Source organism: Pezoporus occidentalis, unplaced genomic scaffold, assembly GCF_034315485.1.
Source record: "Pezoporus occidentalis ecotype Australia unplaced genomic scaffold, CSIRO_AGI_Poc_V1 ctg364, whole genome shotgun sequence".
In the NCBI taxonomy this organism is placed as follows: Eukaryota; Metazoa; Chordata; class Aves; order Psittaciformes; family Psittacidae; genus Pezoporus; species Pezoporus occidentalis.
In genome coordinates this window covers 161,589-179,566 of record NW_026915636.1, presented here as the reverse complement: position 1 = coordinate 179,566, position 17,978 = coordinate 161,589, and the positions used below count along the sequence as shown (strand labels likewise).

At 49.9% G+C, this 17,978-nt stretch overlaps 1 protein-coding gene across 8 annotated transcripts in view; it reads right to left on the bottom strand.

The window, feature by feature from the left end:
* Nucleotides 1–3,361: 3,361 nt before the first annotated feature.
* ZC3H7B (zinc finger CCCH-type containing 7B) overlaps nucleotides 3,362–17,978 on the bottom strand; it is a 51,880-nt gene continuing 37,263 nt past the window's right edge. For all 8 annotated transcript variants that reach the window (XM_062631031.1, XM_062631033.1, XM_062631037.1 and 5 more), the window contains 6 exons: nucleotides 16,813–16,946; nucleotides 12,468–12,573; nucleotides 10,997–11,105; nucleotides 9,144–9,277; nucleotides 8,227–8,390; nucleotides 3,362–7,471 (listed from right to left, as the gene is read on the bottom strand). In XM_062631031.1, the coding sequence (XP_062487015.1) occupies nucleotides 7,279–7,471; nucleotides 8,227–8,390; nucleotides 9,144–9,277; nucleotides 10,997–11,105; nucleotides 12,468–12,573; nucleotides 16,813–16,946 (840 nt within the window). In that variant the 3' untranslated portion in view covers nucleotides 3,362–7,278. The remainder of the gene's footprint in view (nucleotides 7,472–8,226; nucleotides 8,391–9,143; nucleotides 9,278–10,996; nucleotides 11,106–12,467; nucleotides 12,574–16,812; nucleotides 16,947–17,978) is intronic.

Below are 17,978 nucleotides of genomic sequence, written 5' to 3'. Positions count from 1 at the left end.
CCTGTGTATGTGTCTGTCTGTGCCCTTCTCCCTACATGGAGCAGCAGTACTTGGACTCCCGAGTGTGCGGCGCAGTTGGGTGGATGGAGGCACCTGCACCTCCCACCTGAGGTGAAAGGATTTCTAAAAACTAATTCCCCCAAAGGAGTGCCAAAAAGCTAATGAGCTTTGCTTCCCCACCCCCTGCCAAGACATCTCCCCCTTCTCAAGAATGCTCATGTGGCAGCTCTGCTTCTCTGCACGTGGCCTTCCCTTGTGAGGTGCCATTTTCTGGAAAACTAGGTGCTAGGCTGGGAGAAAAGTGAGAAAGGCTCTTGGGATCACCAGGAGTTGTGCTGCCCTCGGCAGGAAGGATACCTAGAGCTGCCTGTGTGCATTTCCCTGCTCTGGAAACACTGAAAGCCTGGGCAGAGCTGGCTTTGGGAGATCTCTGAACAAGCCTTGGCAGGAAGCAGGGCCCAGGAGGTGCCAAGAGTGGCAATAAACCAGGGTGTTTAAAGCAGGATGGGGAAATCCAAGGACAGTGATTGCTGGGCCTCTGCCAGGGCTTGTGGGAGACTGTTGGGTGGGACACCAAGGAAGATACATGTTCCTTTGGCTGCTTCCTTCTCAAAACGGAGAAGTTGGATGTAAAGACCTCGGCTGTCCCTCGGCTCTCCCTTCCCAGGCTCACTCACCTCCCCAGGGAATGACGTGGCTCCCGGCAGGAGCAGGGATCCTGCAGCATCACAGTCCAAGAGGTCAGAGCTTGATGGATTGATACAGGGAATCAGCTGAGCCTGGGGAATACATGTAGGATGGAAGAAAACAACCTGCCCTCCAAGAAGCATGGGCAGTTTGGCTGCTGCTGATCCCCCAAAGCCAAGATATGAATGGTCTCAAACAAGAGAAGATCCAGGCTGCCAAGAGCTTCTTTTGAAACACTGCTTCTACTGAACCGCCACCACAGCAACTTCCGATTGTGCTGCAGTTATACTCGAGCCATTTGGCTGAGGAAAGCTGAGGCCATCTCACTCCCGTGGAAGCAGGACTCTCCCTCACTGCCTCTGAGCTTTGCTGAGGTACAGACGGGGGAGCATGTGTTGGTATTCAATTAGAGAAGCTATGCAGCTCTTCACCCTTCCCAAACGTCTGCTGGAGGGCCCCAGCACTACCCAAAGCCCACAGCTAAGGCAGACAGAGGAAATCCAGAGAACAAGGGAAATACACCAAAGAGCACCTCCAGTATTTCTCCAGTTCCAAGCAAGCCAAATCTACTCTGGCATCTGGGTTTAGAGATTTCCATTCTAGCCCTGGGTAAGTGTCATTTTTGGAAGGATTAATCCAGCTGGTAATGAATAAATCTATTTCCTGGGACTCTGTCCAGTTTCTGTGCCTCCCGAGGCTCTCAGGAGAAAGTAAGAATTTCATGGGGTGCTGCCATCCATAGGCTAAACTGCAGAGAGGAGAACCCCTGAAAGGGGCAGTCTTGGGAGCTGCCAGCACCAGGACTGTTACAGTGGGGAAGGAGTCAGACAGAGCTGTCATCTCTCCTGATCTCTACTCCTTGCTGCGTCTGGATTTGCTTTCAGGAAACACCAGAACCTCCTGCTCCTGCCTGGAGAGGGACCCGCAGAGAAGCAGGAAGAGACAATCAAGCTGGGGAGAGAAGGAGGTTATTGGGAATGGATGGGCCCCATCCTCTTCCATCCTGAGGAGAAAGGGTTGAGGCTGGATGACACATGGTGCAGAGCTCTCAGCAGTGCCCATGGCTTTCCAGGGAGCCCAAAGTGCTCCACACTGTTACCTCCTCTGTGCCCTCCACCCCAGCCAGTGGCCAGTGCTGCTCCCCAGGTTACAGCTCCCGCAGGACAGGAGCTCTGCTGCTCTCCATGCACAAGACACAACACATCATGATGCTGTTGTTGGTTGCAACAGCTGCAGCAACACAATTAAAAGTGATGACAGCATTTGCACCACCTGCTGTCACTGCCCAGAAACGTTTCCCTGCAATGTGGGCAGACAGACTCAGTCACAGAAATGCTTGGGAATCTTATCTGCAGCTTGCATGCTTGGCAAGGCAAACCCTCTGCCACACTGCTGTGTGATGCCATTAAAGGTCTTTAGGATAAAGCCATCCTCCTATCTCTCATGAGTCTTTACCCTGCTCCTCCCAATGCCCCACTGCACCTGGTTCCTTCCAGGGCGAGCTGGAGCTCGTCCCCTTGACTTTGTATCTGCTGAAATTCCTGTGAGGATCTGAGTACTGAAATCACCACTCCTTTCCCTGCCTCTCCAAAATACAAGTTTATTTTCTTCAATGAAGAACCACCAGTGAGGAAGGGTTTACATCAAACCTGCAAGGAAAACACTGTCGTTTTTCTCTTCATGCTTTGTCTGCCTCTCAGTTTGCTCTCTATTGTACTGGAAAACTACCCTTGCTCTTGCCAGCATGACCTCAATCATCTTTGGAGTGTAGAACTAATGCCTCTCACATTGTGGAGATGCACCTTAGAAGTGCACTGGGTCCTCATTCCCTCTGCACTACAAGCTTGTATTCAGGCCTCTCCTCTTTCGACCAGGACACCAGTCCTCGGATCTGTAGCTAGGCACATGGGGGAGATGCATCATAAATCTCCTCTCCTCAGGTCTGGCTGCAGATCACTTTCTGGTCACATCATCAGTTTATGCAGTGGTAGCAGGGTGTCTCCATGGGACCCCCTTGTCTTTGCCACATTTCCAGTTTTGGCTTCATTGGGAATCCAGATCAATCTGTATCAAGATGGATGTGAAAAATTAAGAAAATAGTTTTATTAATAAATGTTTCCACCTTAACCTGTTCCCCCCAGATGTGACCATCACTGCACAGCATCCTCTGCAGGGGGTCTGCACAGACACTGCCCGCGACTCGGTGGGTAGGGCAAAGCAGGGAGCACACTGGTGGGCAAAAGAACCGGCTGACCCAGTCAAACAGAGCAGCCTACACAGTGGAACAACCTCTAAGTGAAGGTGATGACAACACACGATTACTGGAGGTTTCAAAACACGGGTTACCCAAACACCTGAAACTGTGTGTTAATGCAGAGCGTGTAGATTCTTGATCCTTGGGGGAATGAAAAACAGAAAAAGTCTTAAATACACCTAAAGTTCACAAGAACTGTGCACCTGATGGAGAACTGCCGAATCTCTTAATACACACAGAGGCAATTTTCCACTCGGCAAGAAACAGCAGTAGCTTATACTTAAAAGATGGGAGAAAGCAAAAGCGATCCAGTGCCTGAAGTGCTCCTTTTGCTTCCCTCCTTACAGCAGGGAAACCTGAAACCAGGACAAAAAGCCTTTGCAGGGCATTTGAAAAACGCAAACACACACTGGATCAGGAGAGGGTTTAAAGTGCACACTTTTATTTTCTATTACAAAGGCTAAAAGAAGCAAGTTTGGTTGTTGGGTTTTATTTATTTATTTATTTAAGAACAAAACCAAAAATGTTGTTAAAACATCTACATTATTATCTTGATACTAGACCTTATGAAAGATACTAAGTTCTTTTTTAATAGTAAAGCGTGGTATTCTTAAATTATATTAATACAAAGACATATTAAAGGACTCGAAGTCATTACTACCCAGCTCAGAACTGCAGCATCCCCTTGCTGTCTTTTCCTCTCACTTGCTAAAACCCTTCCATTTTTGACATACAGTTTCATACAAGCTAAGTAGGGTATTTTTTGGTTTTATACTTCCCCCTGTAAAGGTCAGGTCAGCTCCAACACCAGTGTCACTGAAATCCCTGCCCCTACCAAAGGATTTGGGAAAAGATTTTCACTAAGTCCTTCAGCATTTGACAAGCCCCTGCTCTGTGCAAGTGTGTGCGTCTGGGGTTATTTTACAGGATATGAGATTTTCTTCTAATGTTATAAAATTAAACCATAGCTTGTTTTGTTAATAACCCTCAACTTTGGTTCTGTGCTGCAAAATCATCTTCTCTCACGTGAATGAAGAAAAGAGAGAGGTGTCACAGGTTCAGCAGCCCTACCACACGTGGTTTGTCTGCAGCTCTGCTAAGAGTACATAATGTGCTGAAGAAAACTGTCTGGGCTTGGTAAAGCCAGCCTGGGAAGTCAAGTGTGAAGCTTCCTGCCCTTTAAATTAAATATAAGCAAAGCCTTTACCATTAAAACTTTACTTGCTAGTTAGCAGTATAATCCTCTGCCATCGAGATATGACTGCGAGGACATCCTAGGGGGTTTCAGAATGTGAACAGGGAAACCTGTCCCATCTCAACGTTTATACCTATCTATATAAACCCTCCCCTCTTTGTTATTTCCCTTTCCCTAACCAAAATAAAAGTCTTCATATTTAAAATGGAGATGCTGCGTTTCCTGGCCCGAGTCCTTTTCCTTTACCATCATTTAAAAGATTCCTTCGATACCACACACATATAATATTATATAGAGCGATATATTTAATACCTGTGTATATATGCTTCATGGGAGGGGTCACATATATACACACTAAAACAAGTCTGGTGACAAAGTACTGCAACACCACAGACCAGGTTATCATACCAGGGAAAACATAAAGAGATACTGGACGCAACCCCCATGACTGTGGGCCTCCCTCACATCACCTCACCTCACACACCTCTCCCTGCCTCAGCCCCAGAGCGACAGGGAGAGGGGACAGCAACCCACTTTGTACCCTACAAAGTTACTGTATGAGAATTCATGGCGCAGTGAACACTAGAGTCACACTAAGAGATGCAGGTTTGGTTTAAAATAAAAACACATCCCAATGTTCCACGATCCAGATCAGATTCCTTGGCCTCTCTGCCTGAGAAGAGCAGAACAAGACAACCTGGGAGCTGATGCCAACCTCCTCCCCTGTCTCTGTCTATGAAGCTGACCACTTAAGCACAAGGAGCACCAGGAGAAGGTATGACCCAGACAGCTACAGGGAAGGGCAGAGGAGAAAATACACCGCCTGACCACTCAAACTGCCATGTTTGGTGCTGCGCCACTCTCTCTCCTCATAGCACTACAGATCCTTCCCCATCTTGTCCTCCCCACATGTGGGCAGAGGTGGAAATAGCCACTTCCCTCCCCACCTCTCCCAGTGAGCTGCCTGCTTATCATCAGATGTTATGGTCCTGGCCCCTTCCAAACCAGATCTCAAGGTGCTGAACAGCTGGGAAAGGAAGCTCACACCAAACCAGCAACCACCATCCACATTTTAAAGGCGAGGAAATAAGCTCTGCAGGGCAGTGGTCGAGTTGCCATCCCTGGAGGTATTTTAAAGACATGCAGATGTGCTTAGTGACACGGTTTAGTGGTGGACTTGGCAGTCCTAGGGTAAACAACTGGACTTGATGATCTTCAAGGTCTTTTCTAATCTACACAGTTCTAAGCCCAGGGGCACATTCAGCTTACTTAGAGCATGGAGTATCTCTGAAAAGACCCAAAATCAGCATGCAGCGCACTCTGCTCCTGGGTCGTAACTATCCCAGTGGAGCTGATGCGCCCACCTGGAGGCTGGTCTAAAAACTTGCAGCTGCCCCCACAGCACCTCCTGCATTTCCACATCTCTCCTGAAGCTGGGAGCCCCAGGGATATGGGAGCAGCAAGGGAAAAGGGGGACCCAGCAATGCCAAAGCACAAAGCAGTTCATGGCCAGATTGTATTTACCATGGATACAGCACTGCCAGCCCCAAGGGCTTTGAGCCTGCTGTCCTGGGAGACTCTGTATGAAAAATACATCCCCTACAAATGCTGGGAAGGAGACGTGTTTGTGTTTGAGTGGATGGTGCCATCCATGCATGCAAAACTGCAGAGTGCAGCTGGGCTGCGGAAGAGAGGAGAGGGAAGCTCAGGACAGGACACGCTTTTTACCCTATGGGGTGAGACCACCAGAAAGGACAAGGCTGGCACGCAAAGCAGTGCTGCCTCTTACTGCTGCCACTATAAAAGCCAAAACTCCTGTCCCAGATCTCAGCATCACTGTTTTCCATGGTGGCACACACCAGGTGGGACAGGAGTGGGTGCATGGCTGGATCCCATTGTGCCACTTGCACTCCACCACAGCCCCTGCCCTGGGTCACACCCTGCCTGCACTGTGTGTCTGCAAGCTCCCTGCCTCAGCTCCGAGGAGGAGGGGGATAGACCTCTGGTGCTGGTAAGCATCCTTCCAGCTGGATTCCCATCAGCAAAGCTCTGCCTGCGCTGCTCAGTGCTGTCCTTTTGAACAGGTCCCCAGTTCTTCTGGCAGTGCAGGTTAAAATGCAGCTCTAAGTCACCAAGAGCAAGAAGGGAACCCCATTACCTCCCTACCTCCCTTCAGGAGACAAGGCAACACAGAAACACAAGCTCCTTTTGGTTACAGCCTTCCTCCTCACTAATACTGCTCACAGACTGCAGTGACACAGGGTGTGCCACAGCCGCCACTACATCTTATAGATGCCTTCAGTCTTACTGCCACCAGTCACAGCCAAAAAAACAAACCAAAACCTGCTGCACACTGAGAAAGATACCTAATGAGAAGTCACCAATTTGCTTTCCGAGTACAGTCAGCTGAAACAGTCTTAAGTCACCTACAATCCAGTTCCTGCTGCTGCAAGTAGTTTTATTACTTTGCTGCTCTTAGCTATAGTTGTTATACAACATGGCTGTTACTTCAGCACCAGTTGATGCCTCAGGGCAATACAGACAGCAGAAGCTTAAGCCTACATGTTTTAAGCCAGATCTAGTGGTTTTCCCTCTTTGCATCTCAATTCCTAATTTTTCTGGTACAGAACTCCCAGGAGAGCAGGCCAGCCGCAGCAGTGTTAAGCGGGGCTTGCTCTGCAGCACTGAGAAAAGGAGCACATGAACTTCAGGGTCACCTTTTCACCAGATGTCTGGCCCTTCCTCTCAGCTTTGTCCTCCAGACCTCCACAGCCACATTCTGAGCTGAGGGGCAGAAGAATGATACAAGGAGAAGCTCCCCAATCCACAGCCCAGTCCAGACTGGATTCATTCCTTTGAATGAAGGACAGTGAAAACAAGAAGATGAAGAGGAAGGAGAATTTGGAGGGAAAGAAGAAAGAGGAAATGGATCACAAACTCGGTGAGCATGGTGTTCGCTGGCCAAGGAGAATCAAATTCACGATTTCATTCACCACTAATAAATCATCATCTCATAATCTTAAAACAAAAGAAAAGAAAAAGTTCTCTTTGCGAGACACAGGCCTCGCTCTCCCTGCTACTGCCACCCATGGAAAACCCGCCCTGTGTTTCTCCAGCTGACAGGCTCCCCTCTCATCCCTTACTATACGCCATCCCGCAATAGGAAGTTGTATTTCCCAAAGTCGTCATCCCTGGGGCACAGCAGCATGTCCTTGCGGGCTTTGGCCAGTTTCTGCTTGAGCACCTCTCTCCGGTCTAGCCATTCTGTCAGCTCATCCTGGCCGTGGGCAAAGCGGCATTCCTCTCCTTCAGGGCAGGTCTTGCTCTTCTGGAACCTGCCGGCACAAAGAGCACGATCAAGAGGGCATCCCTGGGACAGGGGTTTTTGCTCCCCATCTGGAATACCCGCTTGGAGCCCACTGAAACATGCTGCCAACTCTGCTTTCTAAGGGTGAAGTGATCCTCCTAGATCCTTCCCATGCGCAGCCAGTGAAGGCAACAGGGAGGCTGTGCAGAGCAACAGAGCAGCAAACAGAGCAATGTCTACGAGAGGATTTAGTCAACAGAACAAAACAGTGTGAGCTGGAACTGGACCAGCAGGGATGAGGAGAAACCACCACACAATGCCACGTGGTAGCCATGAGAGACAGAGCCTTCCCTTGAATCAAAATGGCACTTCTAACCATCACAAGCCTTCTGAAGTCACCTCAAGGCACTGATTTGGAGGATGCAAAGCATTCAAACCACTTAATAAAGCACCTGGGATTCCCCCAAGCATCAGGCCAAGCAGACTGTTCAGCAGCCAGAGCCAAGAGCATCCTGGCTATGGAGGGCACAGGTGCAGATGTGAAACCCCTTCTCCTTTTCTAAAGACATGTCCTTGGGAATGTATTTTTACACTCAGCAGTGTGGCTGAGCATCCCTGGGATCCAACTGCAGCCTCACTGTCACCCAAACCTGCCAGTCTCACTCCTCCTCCAAGCAGAATTCCCTGGGGACTCTGTGAGAGGAGGAGGAGGGAGTGAAGGTCCCTGGGCCTGTTGCCCCATCCCTGCAGCAGCAGCACAGAGGGGAGATGAGACAACGGTACCTTTCACAGAGCCGGAATTCACCCATGGGGAAGCGGTAGTTCCAGCAGCTGGAGTCACTGTCTGAGGTGAAGACCTTCTCCTTGTGCTTCTCTGACTGGATGTGCTGCTGCCATTGCTTTTTGCTGTTGCTGTTCTTCCCACAGAGCCAGCAGTGGTAGCCCATCTAACCGGTGCAGACAGGGCAAAGGGCCAGTCAGTGCATGAACAGTCACACCCATCAGCCTTCCCCATGCTGGCACTGCCTCTCCTCCTCTCTTTCCAGAGCATCCTGGAAGCTCCACTCAGTCTAAGACCTCCCACACTTCCCTTCCATGCCATCTTTAGGACATCATGCTGCTGCTAAGGGGGAGCAGAGGAGATGCTCTGTCAACATCTACCCTACACCTCAAACAGGCTTAGAGAACAGTTCACTGACATGGTCCCCATGCCTCTGCTGATGGCACCCAGGAGCACAGACAATGCAGGACTCTTCATACACCATTCACAACTCCTGGCCTGAGGAGATACATCTGCCTCTAGTTTTCCCAGGCCTTTACGCTCCCAACCCAGTTCTTCTTCAAGCTTCTACACCTTTTCCAGCAGGCCAGCAATGACTTTGCCAGCTTTCCCAGGAGCCAGTAGGAACCTTGTGGAGAGGCTGAGCCCACACAAAAGGGAACCTAAGGTAGACTCCGACTGACTGGAGGATTAACAGAAAAGCCATTGCAGAGCCTTACTGATGACAGGTCAATCTCTTTCCATCTCATCTATGCTGCCCTTGCTGTGCTGCTCCAAGCTGCCCATCTAACCTACATTAGCACAAGCTCTTTCCCACAAAAGCAGTGCAGTCCCTGCTGGCTCACACCTGGAGTACAGGAGAGGGGCAGGCTGTCAGCACGGAGGAGGAGGGATAAAAGACAAGAGATGAGCTGATTACCATGATGTCAGCATAGTCGGTGGGCATCTGGATCTGTTTCTCCCCTTCTCTCGAGGTGAGTGGTGTCCCCTCTCCAGGCTTCCCAGGATTGTGTTTCTTCAGCCACATGTCGTAGGTCTGCTGCATATCCAGTACTGCACAAAGGCGACCCATGAGGTCACTCAACATCCCGCACCATGCACAAACTACAGGACAAACGTTGGGGCAGCCCTTCCCTTCCCTTCCCTCCCCTCCCCTGTCCTCTGCAGCAGCACCAGCCACCACACTGAAGGTTTGGGAGGCCCCATGTCACCTCCTCAAATCAGACCCCTGGGGAAAAGAACCAAGTTCACACCACGACCACGTGGGGTAGGTGTCTTCTGTGAGTCAAGTGGCAACCTTGACAGCAGCTACCCAGAGTGTTCAGGAAGGAGGGGAAGTGTCCCAAGATCTCCATGGATTTCCCCCACCAGGTGGTTCTCCATCAAGCCTGATTCTGCTTGACTCAGCAGACATCTCACTCCAGCCAGGGACCAAAGGCAGGGGCTGGATTCAGACTGGTCCCTTCCCTCTAAGTCCTTCATCCTCAGCACTCAAGACGGAGGAGAGCCCTTAAGCCAGCTGGCCACAGGAAGGACTGGGGAGGGGAAGAAGACCTAATGACAGCTTGCCCCAAGTTCAAAACCTGCCCAGAGGACGGCAGTAGATGTCTCTTGCTGCTTTTGTTTTAAAACCCACTCAGCACACTAGTGGGAAGGGAAATTTTGGGTGGAAGCTTTGAGTGCACATCTCCTTTTTCTCCTATTTTCTCCTGAGAGAGGCTATGGAACCAAATGTTTGCAGTACCAAAGTGATGCTGTAAGCGTGTTGGTAGTGATTTAGTCCTCTCTAAATGGGTAATTGAGGAACTCGTGGCAATTTGGGATAATGAATGCAAATTCCCCCAAACTGAAACAACTCTTGTCATTTGAAGATTCACCTTCCTGCTTGAGCAAACACACCCAGACTAGTCTGATGTGCTCTAAAGGCCTCAACAACAAAACTAACTTGGACTGCAACAAGTAACAGCATCTGGCTGGCAAAGACTCTCCATCCAAATGTGAAGACTGAAGAAACTCAGAGCATGCCTGAAACCCTCCAAGCTTTCCAGCATCTCCCAACAGAAACAGGTGAGTACCTGGACAACTGGGCCTTGCACAGAGTCTCTTTTCCCACCCCACTGTTGGTCTGAATAAACAAGGATTGCTGCAAGGGAGCTGGCTGTCCAGAACATGGGTAACCCCCCCCAGCTATCCCACAGAAGGTAAGCTGGGAGTCTCCGTAATTAATTCCAGACAATCCACTCCACAAAGGCACCACCCAACGACGCTCTCATTTGGGATCTCAAATCCACTCCAATGAATACAATACCATGAGCAGGGAGTGACACAGCCCAGGAGCAAGGGATAGGGGCAGAAATGAGCAAGAAAGCTAAGGCAGATACAAGACAGATGAGAAAGATACAGGAGCAGCTACAGGTCAGGACTGGTGCTTTGGCAGAGCTCCATACGGAGCCAGGCCTGGGGCGGTACAGGCAACTGGAGGGTCAGCACAGCATGGATTCAACAAGCTGCAGAAAGGGAGGGCAGCAATGGAGCAGTGCAAGACATAGGACCAGTGTGCACTAGTCCCAGAGTGAGGGACTCAAGATATGCATGTATGTTTAAGAGAAGCTCTAAATTACTATAGACAGACCCGACCCATAATCCCACCAAAGCTCATGGTACCAGCTCTGTCTCTGCTGTCAAGAGTACATCTTAACAAACCCTGCATCCATTGCCCAAATGCCCTCTTCCCTCTCCCCAGACTCTCTTGTCCATGTTTCCCCCACTCACTTTTATTTTCCTTCATGAAGGTCCACATGTCTCTCTCCTCGGGGCTGTGGGCGAAGGAGCAGTTGCCCACGTATTGGCATTTCCTGCCATTTTGTGCATGGATACACAACTGGTGAAAGAGAGCAAAAGTTAGCATCTGCATAAACACTCCTTGCTAAAGGGGAAAGTGGGCTCACAAAAACAGTTGGGGCATTAAACTGCACATAGGAGAGGTTGCAAACTGGACCCTCCATATGTCGTTAACTCATGCTTCTTTTCCTCAGTGATGACATGAACGGTAAGTTTTCCCTATAAACATGAGGGCAGCTCAGTTCAGCCCCTGGCCTCTCTCTTGTTGCCATTTCCACAGGTGACCGGGTGCAGGTACACCTAGTGCTGGCCCTGGGTGAGGCAGCAGGGAACAACCTGGATGGACCCAATGTTGTCTCCTGCTGGTCAAGCTGCTGTTCCCAAAAGGTGCTCCATTCTCCACCAGCTTCCAAGTGGATGAAATGTGGCCTTACGGGTTGCTTAGACCACACTATGGCGCACACAACTCTACCTCACAGCTACCAACAGCATCATTGACAGGGAAAATTAGCAGCTTTCTGAGCATCATGTTTACTGATGGTTCCTTCTCCCCCAGTCCTGTCACCAGTGTGGACACCAGCTTGCCCATTCAAACTGGGGAAAAAGAGACAACACTGCTTCTCTCTGGCTGGGGCTGAGTGGGAGCTCAGGCAACGCACACTCGAACTGCTTTGCTGCATGATCTGTGACTCACCTGCTGGCTTGTTGCCTACTGTAGCAGCTATAAATAACTCCTGTTCCCCCACACCAGCTTCTAGCAACTGCCCTGCAACTGGAGAGTGCTCAAAGCTTTATGCCTGCCCATGGACTAGGGAGCAGCAGGTCCCATAGGACAGGGGGAGAGATGCCTTCTACTTTCAGGGAGAAAGGAAACGAGAGGAAGAGAGAACTATCAATTGCTGTATTTGGGGCTGGGGTTGGAGGTTGAATATCTGTAGTTCTCAGAGAACGTGGCTTTTTGGCCGACTTCTTAGTTCTGCTGTCAAAACACATTATGAGGCAGTTTCACAGTCTACAGCAGCACAGCCATAGGGACAAGCCCTCTCAAGTGCTCCGTTTCGCCTCTCACCCACACTGGGAAACCCTGACCTAAAGCGAGAATCAAGTCTCATTCCCAAACCCCATGCCATCCACTTCTTGAGATGGTGACTGTGTTAATAGCAATGTCAGAAACTCCCGTGTGTGTGTAGAGTGGTTTAAACAGGTGCTGCTCCCCTTTCTGCTCCACCCTTTTTCTGGATGTGTTTGAAATCTTGATGCCATCAGTCTGTCCTTGCTTTCCACCTCAGCCAACACGTGCTTGCATCCCTACCAGGTCTCCAAGGGACCAGCCCCCAAAGCACTGCACCATGGTGCGAGGGAAGAGGAAGGGGCACCTGGCTGTGCCAGGCATGGGGCTTACATCATACTGCTGTGGGAAGTTGCGGATGGAAGGCAGTGGTCGGACAGACACCCACTTCTTCTTTGCTTTGGACATCACCAGCAGGACGCGACGTTCCTTTGTCCAACTGAAAACCAGAGAATAAATCAAGAGAGGCAAAGGAAGAGCAGAACAAAGTTTTGTTTTCCTCAGGGACTCTTAAATACTGAGAGATGACCAGATCCTCCTGTCCAGGTCGCCCCTGCACAACGGAGCTATTCCTAGACATGCACATCTGTGATAGAGAAGCCTCAAGAAGGGTGTTTAGGAGGATTTCGCCTTGTACATGCCACATATTTCCTGGGGTATCTCTTCTCTTGAAGTCACTGAAGTCTCCCCCAAGTCTCACAGGGAATCTCCAAGGACTACTAAACAGCTGCTTTCCACCCTTCTACACAGCCAATTCTTGTGCAATCAGATCCATGAAAAAAAATTAGGAGTATTTTATGCTTGAAAGGTGTAGCAGAAATGCAAGTCATTACAAGCACTGTTTTATGAACAGGTGCCAGGAAGTACTAATTCTCCTGCAGCTCCAGCACATGATCACCAGGAGATACCCTGGGCAAAACTTCAAGCTCAACTCAGCAGCTGCACAAAGAGATGTTGTCCTTCCCATTCCAGGAAGCGATCCTCACCTGCTCACCTCTTCCAGCAACTGCTGCTTCTGTCTCTTGTTCAACAAAGCGCTTACATTTGCAACAGGATGCTGGACTGTGTGGCTTGTGTTATGGCATGTGAAGTCCTATAAACCCTTCTATCCTATCATGCCAGGCTGCCTAGGTGAGATGGGCCACAGTTCCCATGACCCAGTGGTGATTTCCCAGGTGATATTCCTCTTCTAGGCAGCTTGTAAGATAGATGGGGACAAACTTTGTAGTAGGGCATAGAATCATAGAATAGTTAGGGTTGGAAAGGACCTCAAGATCACCCAGTTCCAGCCCCCCTGCCATGGGCAGGGACACCTCACACTAAACCATGTCACCCAAGGCTCTGTCCAACCTGGCCTTGAACACCTCCAGGGATTGAGCATTCACAACTTCCTTGGGCAACACATTCCAGTGCCTCACCACCCTTACAGTAAAGAGCTTCCTCCTTATATCCAATCTAAACTTCCCCTGTTTAAGTTTTAACCTGTTACCCCTTGTCCTATCACTACAGTCCCTAATGAAGAGTCCCTCCCCAGCATCCTTATAGGCCCCCTTCAGATACTGGAAGGCTGCTATGAGGTCTCCACACAGCCTTCTCTTCTCCAGGCTGAACAGCCCCAACTCTCTCAGCCTGTCTTCATACGGGAGGTGCTCCAGTCCCCTGATCATCCTCGTGGCCCTTCTCTGGACTTGTTCCAACAGTTCCATGTCCTTTTTATGTTGAGGACACCAGAACTGCACACAATACTCCAAGTGAGGTCTCACAAGAGCAGAGTAGAGGGGCAGGATCACCCCCTTATTCAACCTGCTGGTCACACTCCTTTTGATGCAGCCCAGGATACAGTTGGCTTTCTGGACTGTGAGCGCACACTGCAGCCGGCTCATGTTCAGTTTCTCATCAACCAACACCTCCAAGTCCTTCTCCACAGGGCTGCTCTGAATCTCTTCTCTGCCCAACCTGTAGCTGTGCCTGGGATTGCTCCCACCCAGGTGTAGGACCTTGCACTTGGCATGGTTAAACTTCATGAGGTTGGCATCAGCCCACCTCACAAGCGTGTTGAGGTCCCTCTGGATGGCATTCCTTCCCTCCAGCGTATCAACCGAACCACACAGCTTGGTGTCATCGGCAAACTTGCTGAGGGCACGCTCAATCCCACTGTCCATGTCAGCGATGAAGATGTTGAACAAGACCGGTCCCAACACCGATCCCTGAGGGACACCACTCGTTACTGGTCTCCAGCTGGACACTGAGCCATTGACCACATCTCTTTGTGTGCGGCCATCCAGCCAGTTCTTTATCCACCAAGTGGTCCATCCATCAAATTGATGTCTCTCCAATTTAGAGACAAGGATGTCGTGTGGGACAATGTCAAACACTTTGCTCAAGTCCAGGTAGATGACGTCAACTGCTCTAGCCCTGTCCATCAGTTCTGTAGCCCCATCATAGAAGGCCACCAAATTGGTCAGGCAGGATTTCCCCTTAGTGAAGCCATGCTGGCTGTCACCAAGCAACTTGTTGATTTTCATGTGCCTTAGCATGCCTTCCAGGAGAATCTGCTCCAAGATTTTGCCAGGCACAGAGGTGAGACTGACTGGTCTGTAGTTCCCCGGGTCATCCATTTTCCCCTTATTGAAAATGGGGGTTATATTTCCCTTTTTCCAGTTGTTGGGAACTCCAACTGACTGCCACGATTTCTCAAATATGGTGGCCAGTGGCTTAGCAACTTCATTTGCCAGCTCCTTCAGGACTCGCGGATGGATTTCATCAGGTCCCATGGACTTGTGCATGTTCAGGTTCTTAAAATGGTCTCAAACCATCACAGTGGGCCTACAGTGGGCCCAAGGTCTTCATTCTCACAGTCCCTGCATCTGCCTTCCAAGCCTTGGGTGGTGTGGTCAGAGCACTTGCCAGTGAAGACTGAGACAAAGAAGTCATTAAGAACCTCAGCCTTCTCCAAATCCAGGGTAGCCAGGTCTCTTGATAGCTTCCAGAGAGCACCTGCGTGGTCCCCTACCTTCCTGTTATCTTTCACATCCCTAGCCAAGTTTAATTCTAACTGGGCCTTAGCTTTCCTAACCTGGTCCCTAGCTTCCCAGACAACATCCCTGTACTCTTCCCAGGCCACCTGTCCTTGCTTCCCCCTTTTATAAGCCTCTTTTTTCATTTGAATTTTCCTCAGAAGCTCCTTATCCATCCAAGGAGGTCTCCTGGCCCTCCTGCTGCACTTCCTTCTAGTTGGGATGCAACACTCCTGAGCTTATAGCAGGTGATCCTTGAATATCAACCAAGAGTCTTGGGCCCCCCTGCCCTCTAGGGCTATATCCCATGGAACTTTACTAAGCAGGTTCCTGAAGAGGCCAAAGTCTGCTCTCTTGAAGTCCAGGGCAGTGAGCTTGCTGCACACTCTTCTCACTGTCCTGAGAATCTCAAACAAGACCATCTCATGATCGCTGCATCCAAGGCTGCCCTGGAGCATCACATTTCCAACGAGCCCTTCCCTGTTGGTGAGCACGAGGTCAAGCATGGCACCTCTCCTTGTCGGCTCCTATTACTTGCAGAAGGAAGCTGTCTTCCACATAACTGAGGAACCTCCTGGATTGCTTGTGCCGTCCCTCCAACAGATATCAGGGTGGTTGAAGTCCCCCATGAGAACAAGGGCCTGTAAGCATGAGGCTGTTGCTATCTGTCTATAAAGCGCTTCATCCGCAGGTTCTCCTTGATCAGGCGGTCTGTAACAGATCCCCACAGTAATGGCCCCCAAAGCTGTTCTCCCTTTAACTCTGACCCACAAAGTCTCTGTTAACTGATCACCTGTCCCCAGTCAGAGTTCCATACTCTCTAGCCTATCGCTAACATAAAGGGCAACCCCCCCTCCCCGTCTGCTGGGCCTGTCTTTTCTAAAGAGCCTGTAGCAGGAGAACAAGGGGTAACTAAAAGAAGGGAGTTCCAGACTAGATAAGGAAGAAACTTTTTACAATAAGGGTGTTGAAACACTGGAACAACCAACAGAGGTTGTAACACTCCATCCCTGGAAACATTCAAGGTGAGGCTGGATGGGGCTCTGAGCAACCTGATCTAGTTGAAGATGTCCCTGCTCATTGCAGTGTGGGGTTTGGACAAGATGACCTTTAAAGGTCCCTTCCAACCCAAACTATTCTATGATTCTATGATACTATCACACCAATCATCCTCACGGGCCCCAGGGAGCTAGGAGCTGCAAAAGGACAAGACATGCCTCAGAAAAGAGCAATCAAAGCAATGAAAGAGCCAAGGAAATCAATGTAAAAGGAAGCAGAATACTTTGAATCATTGTTAACAGTGACATGACAGACATCTGCAAACAGGTAGGAGTATAAACAAGTGCAGAGGAGAACTATATTAGTGAATTTTCTAAGAAGAAATGATAGCAACTGGGAGAAAAGGGATCTGTGGGAGCTGGACTGCATGCACCAGGAGTAATAGCCTGCACAATGCTGGAAGCAAATACAAACAGTAAGAGAGCTGGAAACTGGAAAACAGCTGTCTGCAACGCTTGCTGTAGTGACAAACACCCTGAGCAGAGAGGCTGCAAGGTTTCCTAGCAGCCTCTTCCAGAGGCCAAATGAAGCCCTGGAGAGGGTAAGAGGAGAAATTTCTGCCCCTGGGGAGGGGTGGGGGAAGAGAAGGCAGCATTGCTCACCAGTGGCGGGCTTTGGCACTACAGTACTTGAGGTCTTTGTCTGGCTCCACCAGCTGCCCGTTCCTCCAGCACTGGCCACACACAAATTTCATCTGGAGGTCGAAGGTGCTTGATGCAGGAGCCCGGGGAGAAGCCTGAGGAAGAGAACCACAACCTCAGGCAACCTGATCCAAAATGCACCCCTCAAGCTGCATGTCAGCAACAACTCAGGTTAAATCAGAGACAGCCCAGTTCTCCTCTGCCAGTGTTAGCTGCTGGCCCACTGATATACTGGACAGGAGCAAAACCACTGCTTGCTTCAGCATTTCTTGAGCTTTTACAAATGGCCAAAACACGGCCACCCTGGCAGATTCAAGCACTCACAGCCAGGCCTGTTTAAACCCCTGCAGCACATCTCCATGTACAGATAAACTCTGTGAGACCTGCACCAGCGCCTAATCCCCAGCTCTGTGCGGGAAGGGCAATCCACACCCCCTTGCTACTGCTACCGTGGCCAGAGCTCAATCACACAGCTCAGAGAGCTCCCTCAGGAGACAATCAGGCCGTGCCACAGCAGAGGACCCACCACTCCTGCTGCTGAACTAAGGGGCACATTTGACACCATGAAGTCAGAACTGGATCCCCTTCCAATCAATTTCTGGGCAGGTTTCCATCTCTCACAGTCCCTTTGCACCAGGTTTCACAGGCAGTTAATTGTGATCACTGGGCAGAAATATACAATGCACATATTCCAAATCCTCTCAGCCATTTGATTGGCCTTCTACTTGTCCCCATGAAAAAGCTGGTTTGGGATTACAACTAACTGGCTGAGGATTAAAAAGGAGCCAGTCTGCCCACCCCATATCACTGCTGCCTCATGTTTTCTGAACCAATCTCTGGAAAGCTGTTTGCATTCTGTATCCCCACTGGAAAACACGTGACTGGTGCCTCCAGTTCATTTCCAAACCAAAGAGCAGACCTGGATGGACGCCAGTGGTCCTGGGCATGAGAATATGTGAGGGTACAAGAGAAAACCCCAGTCATCAGGCTGACCATAAAGTACAGAAGTTGTGTATGGATGAAACAGCTCTCTGATTGCTAACACTGCCCATCCCAGCTGCCATGCCTTGACTTCTAACCCTGAGCATCTAACAAGGAGATGACAGGAAAATCACATCTCCCAGGAG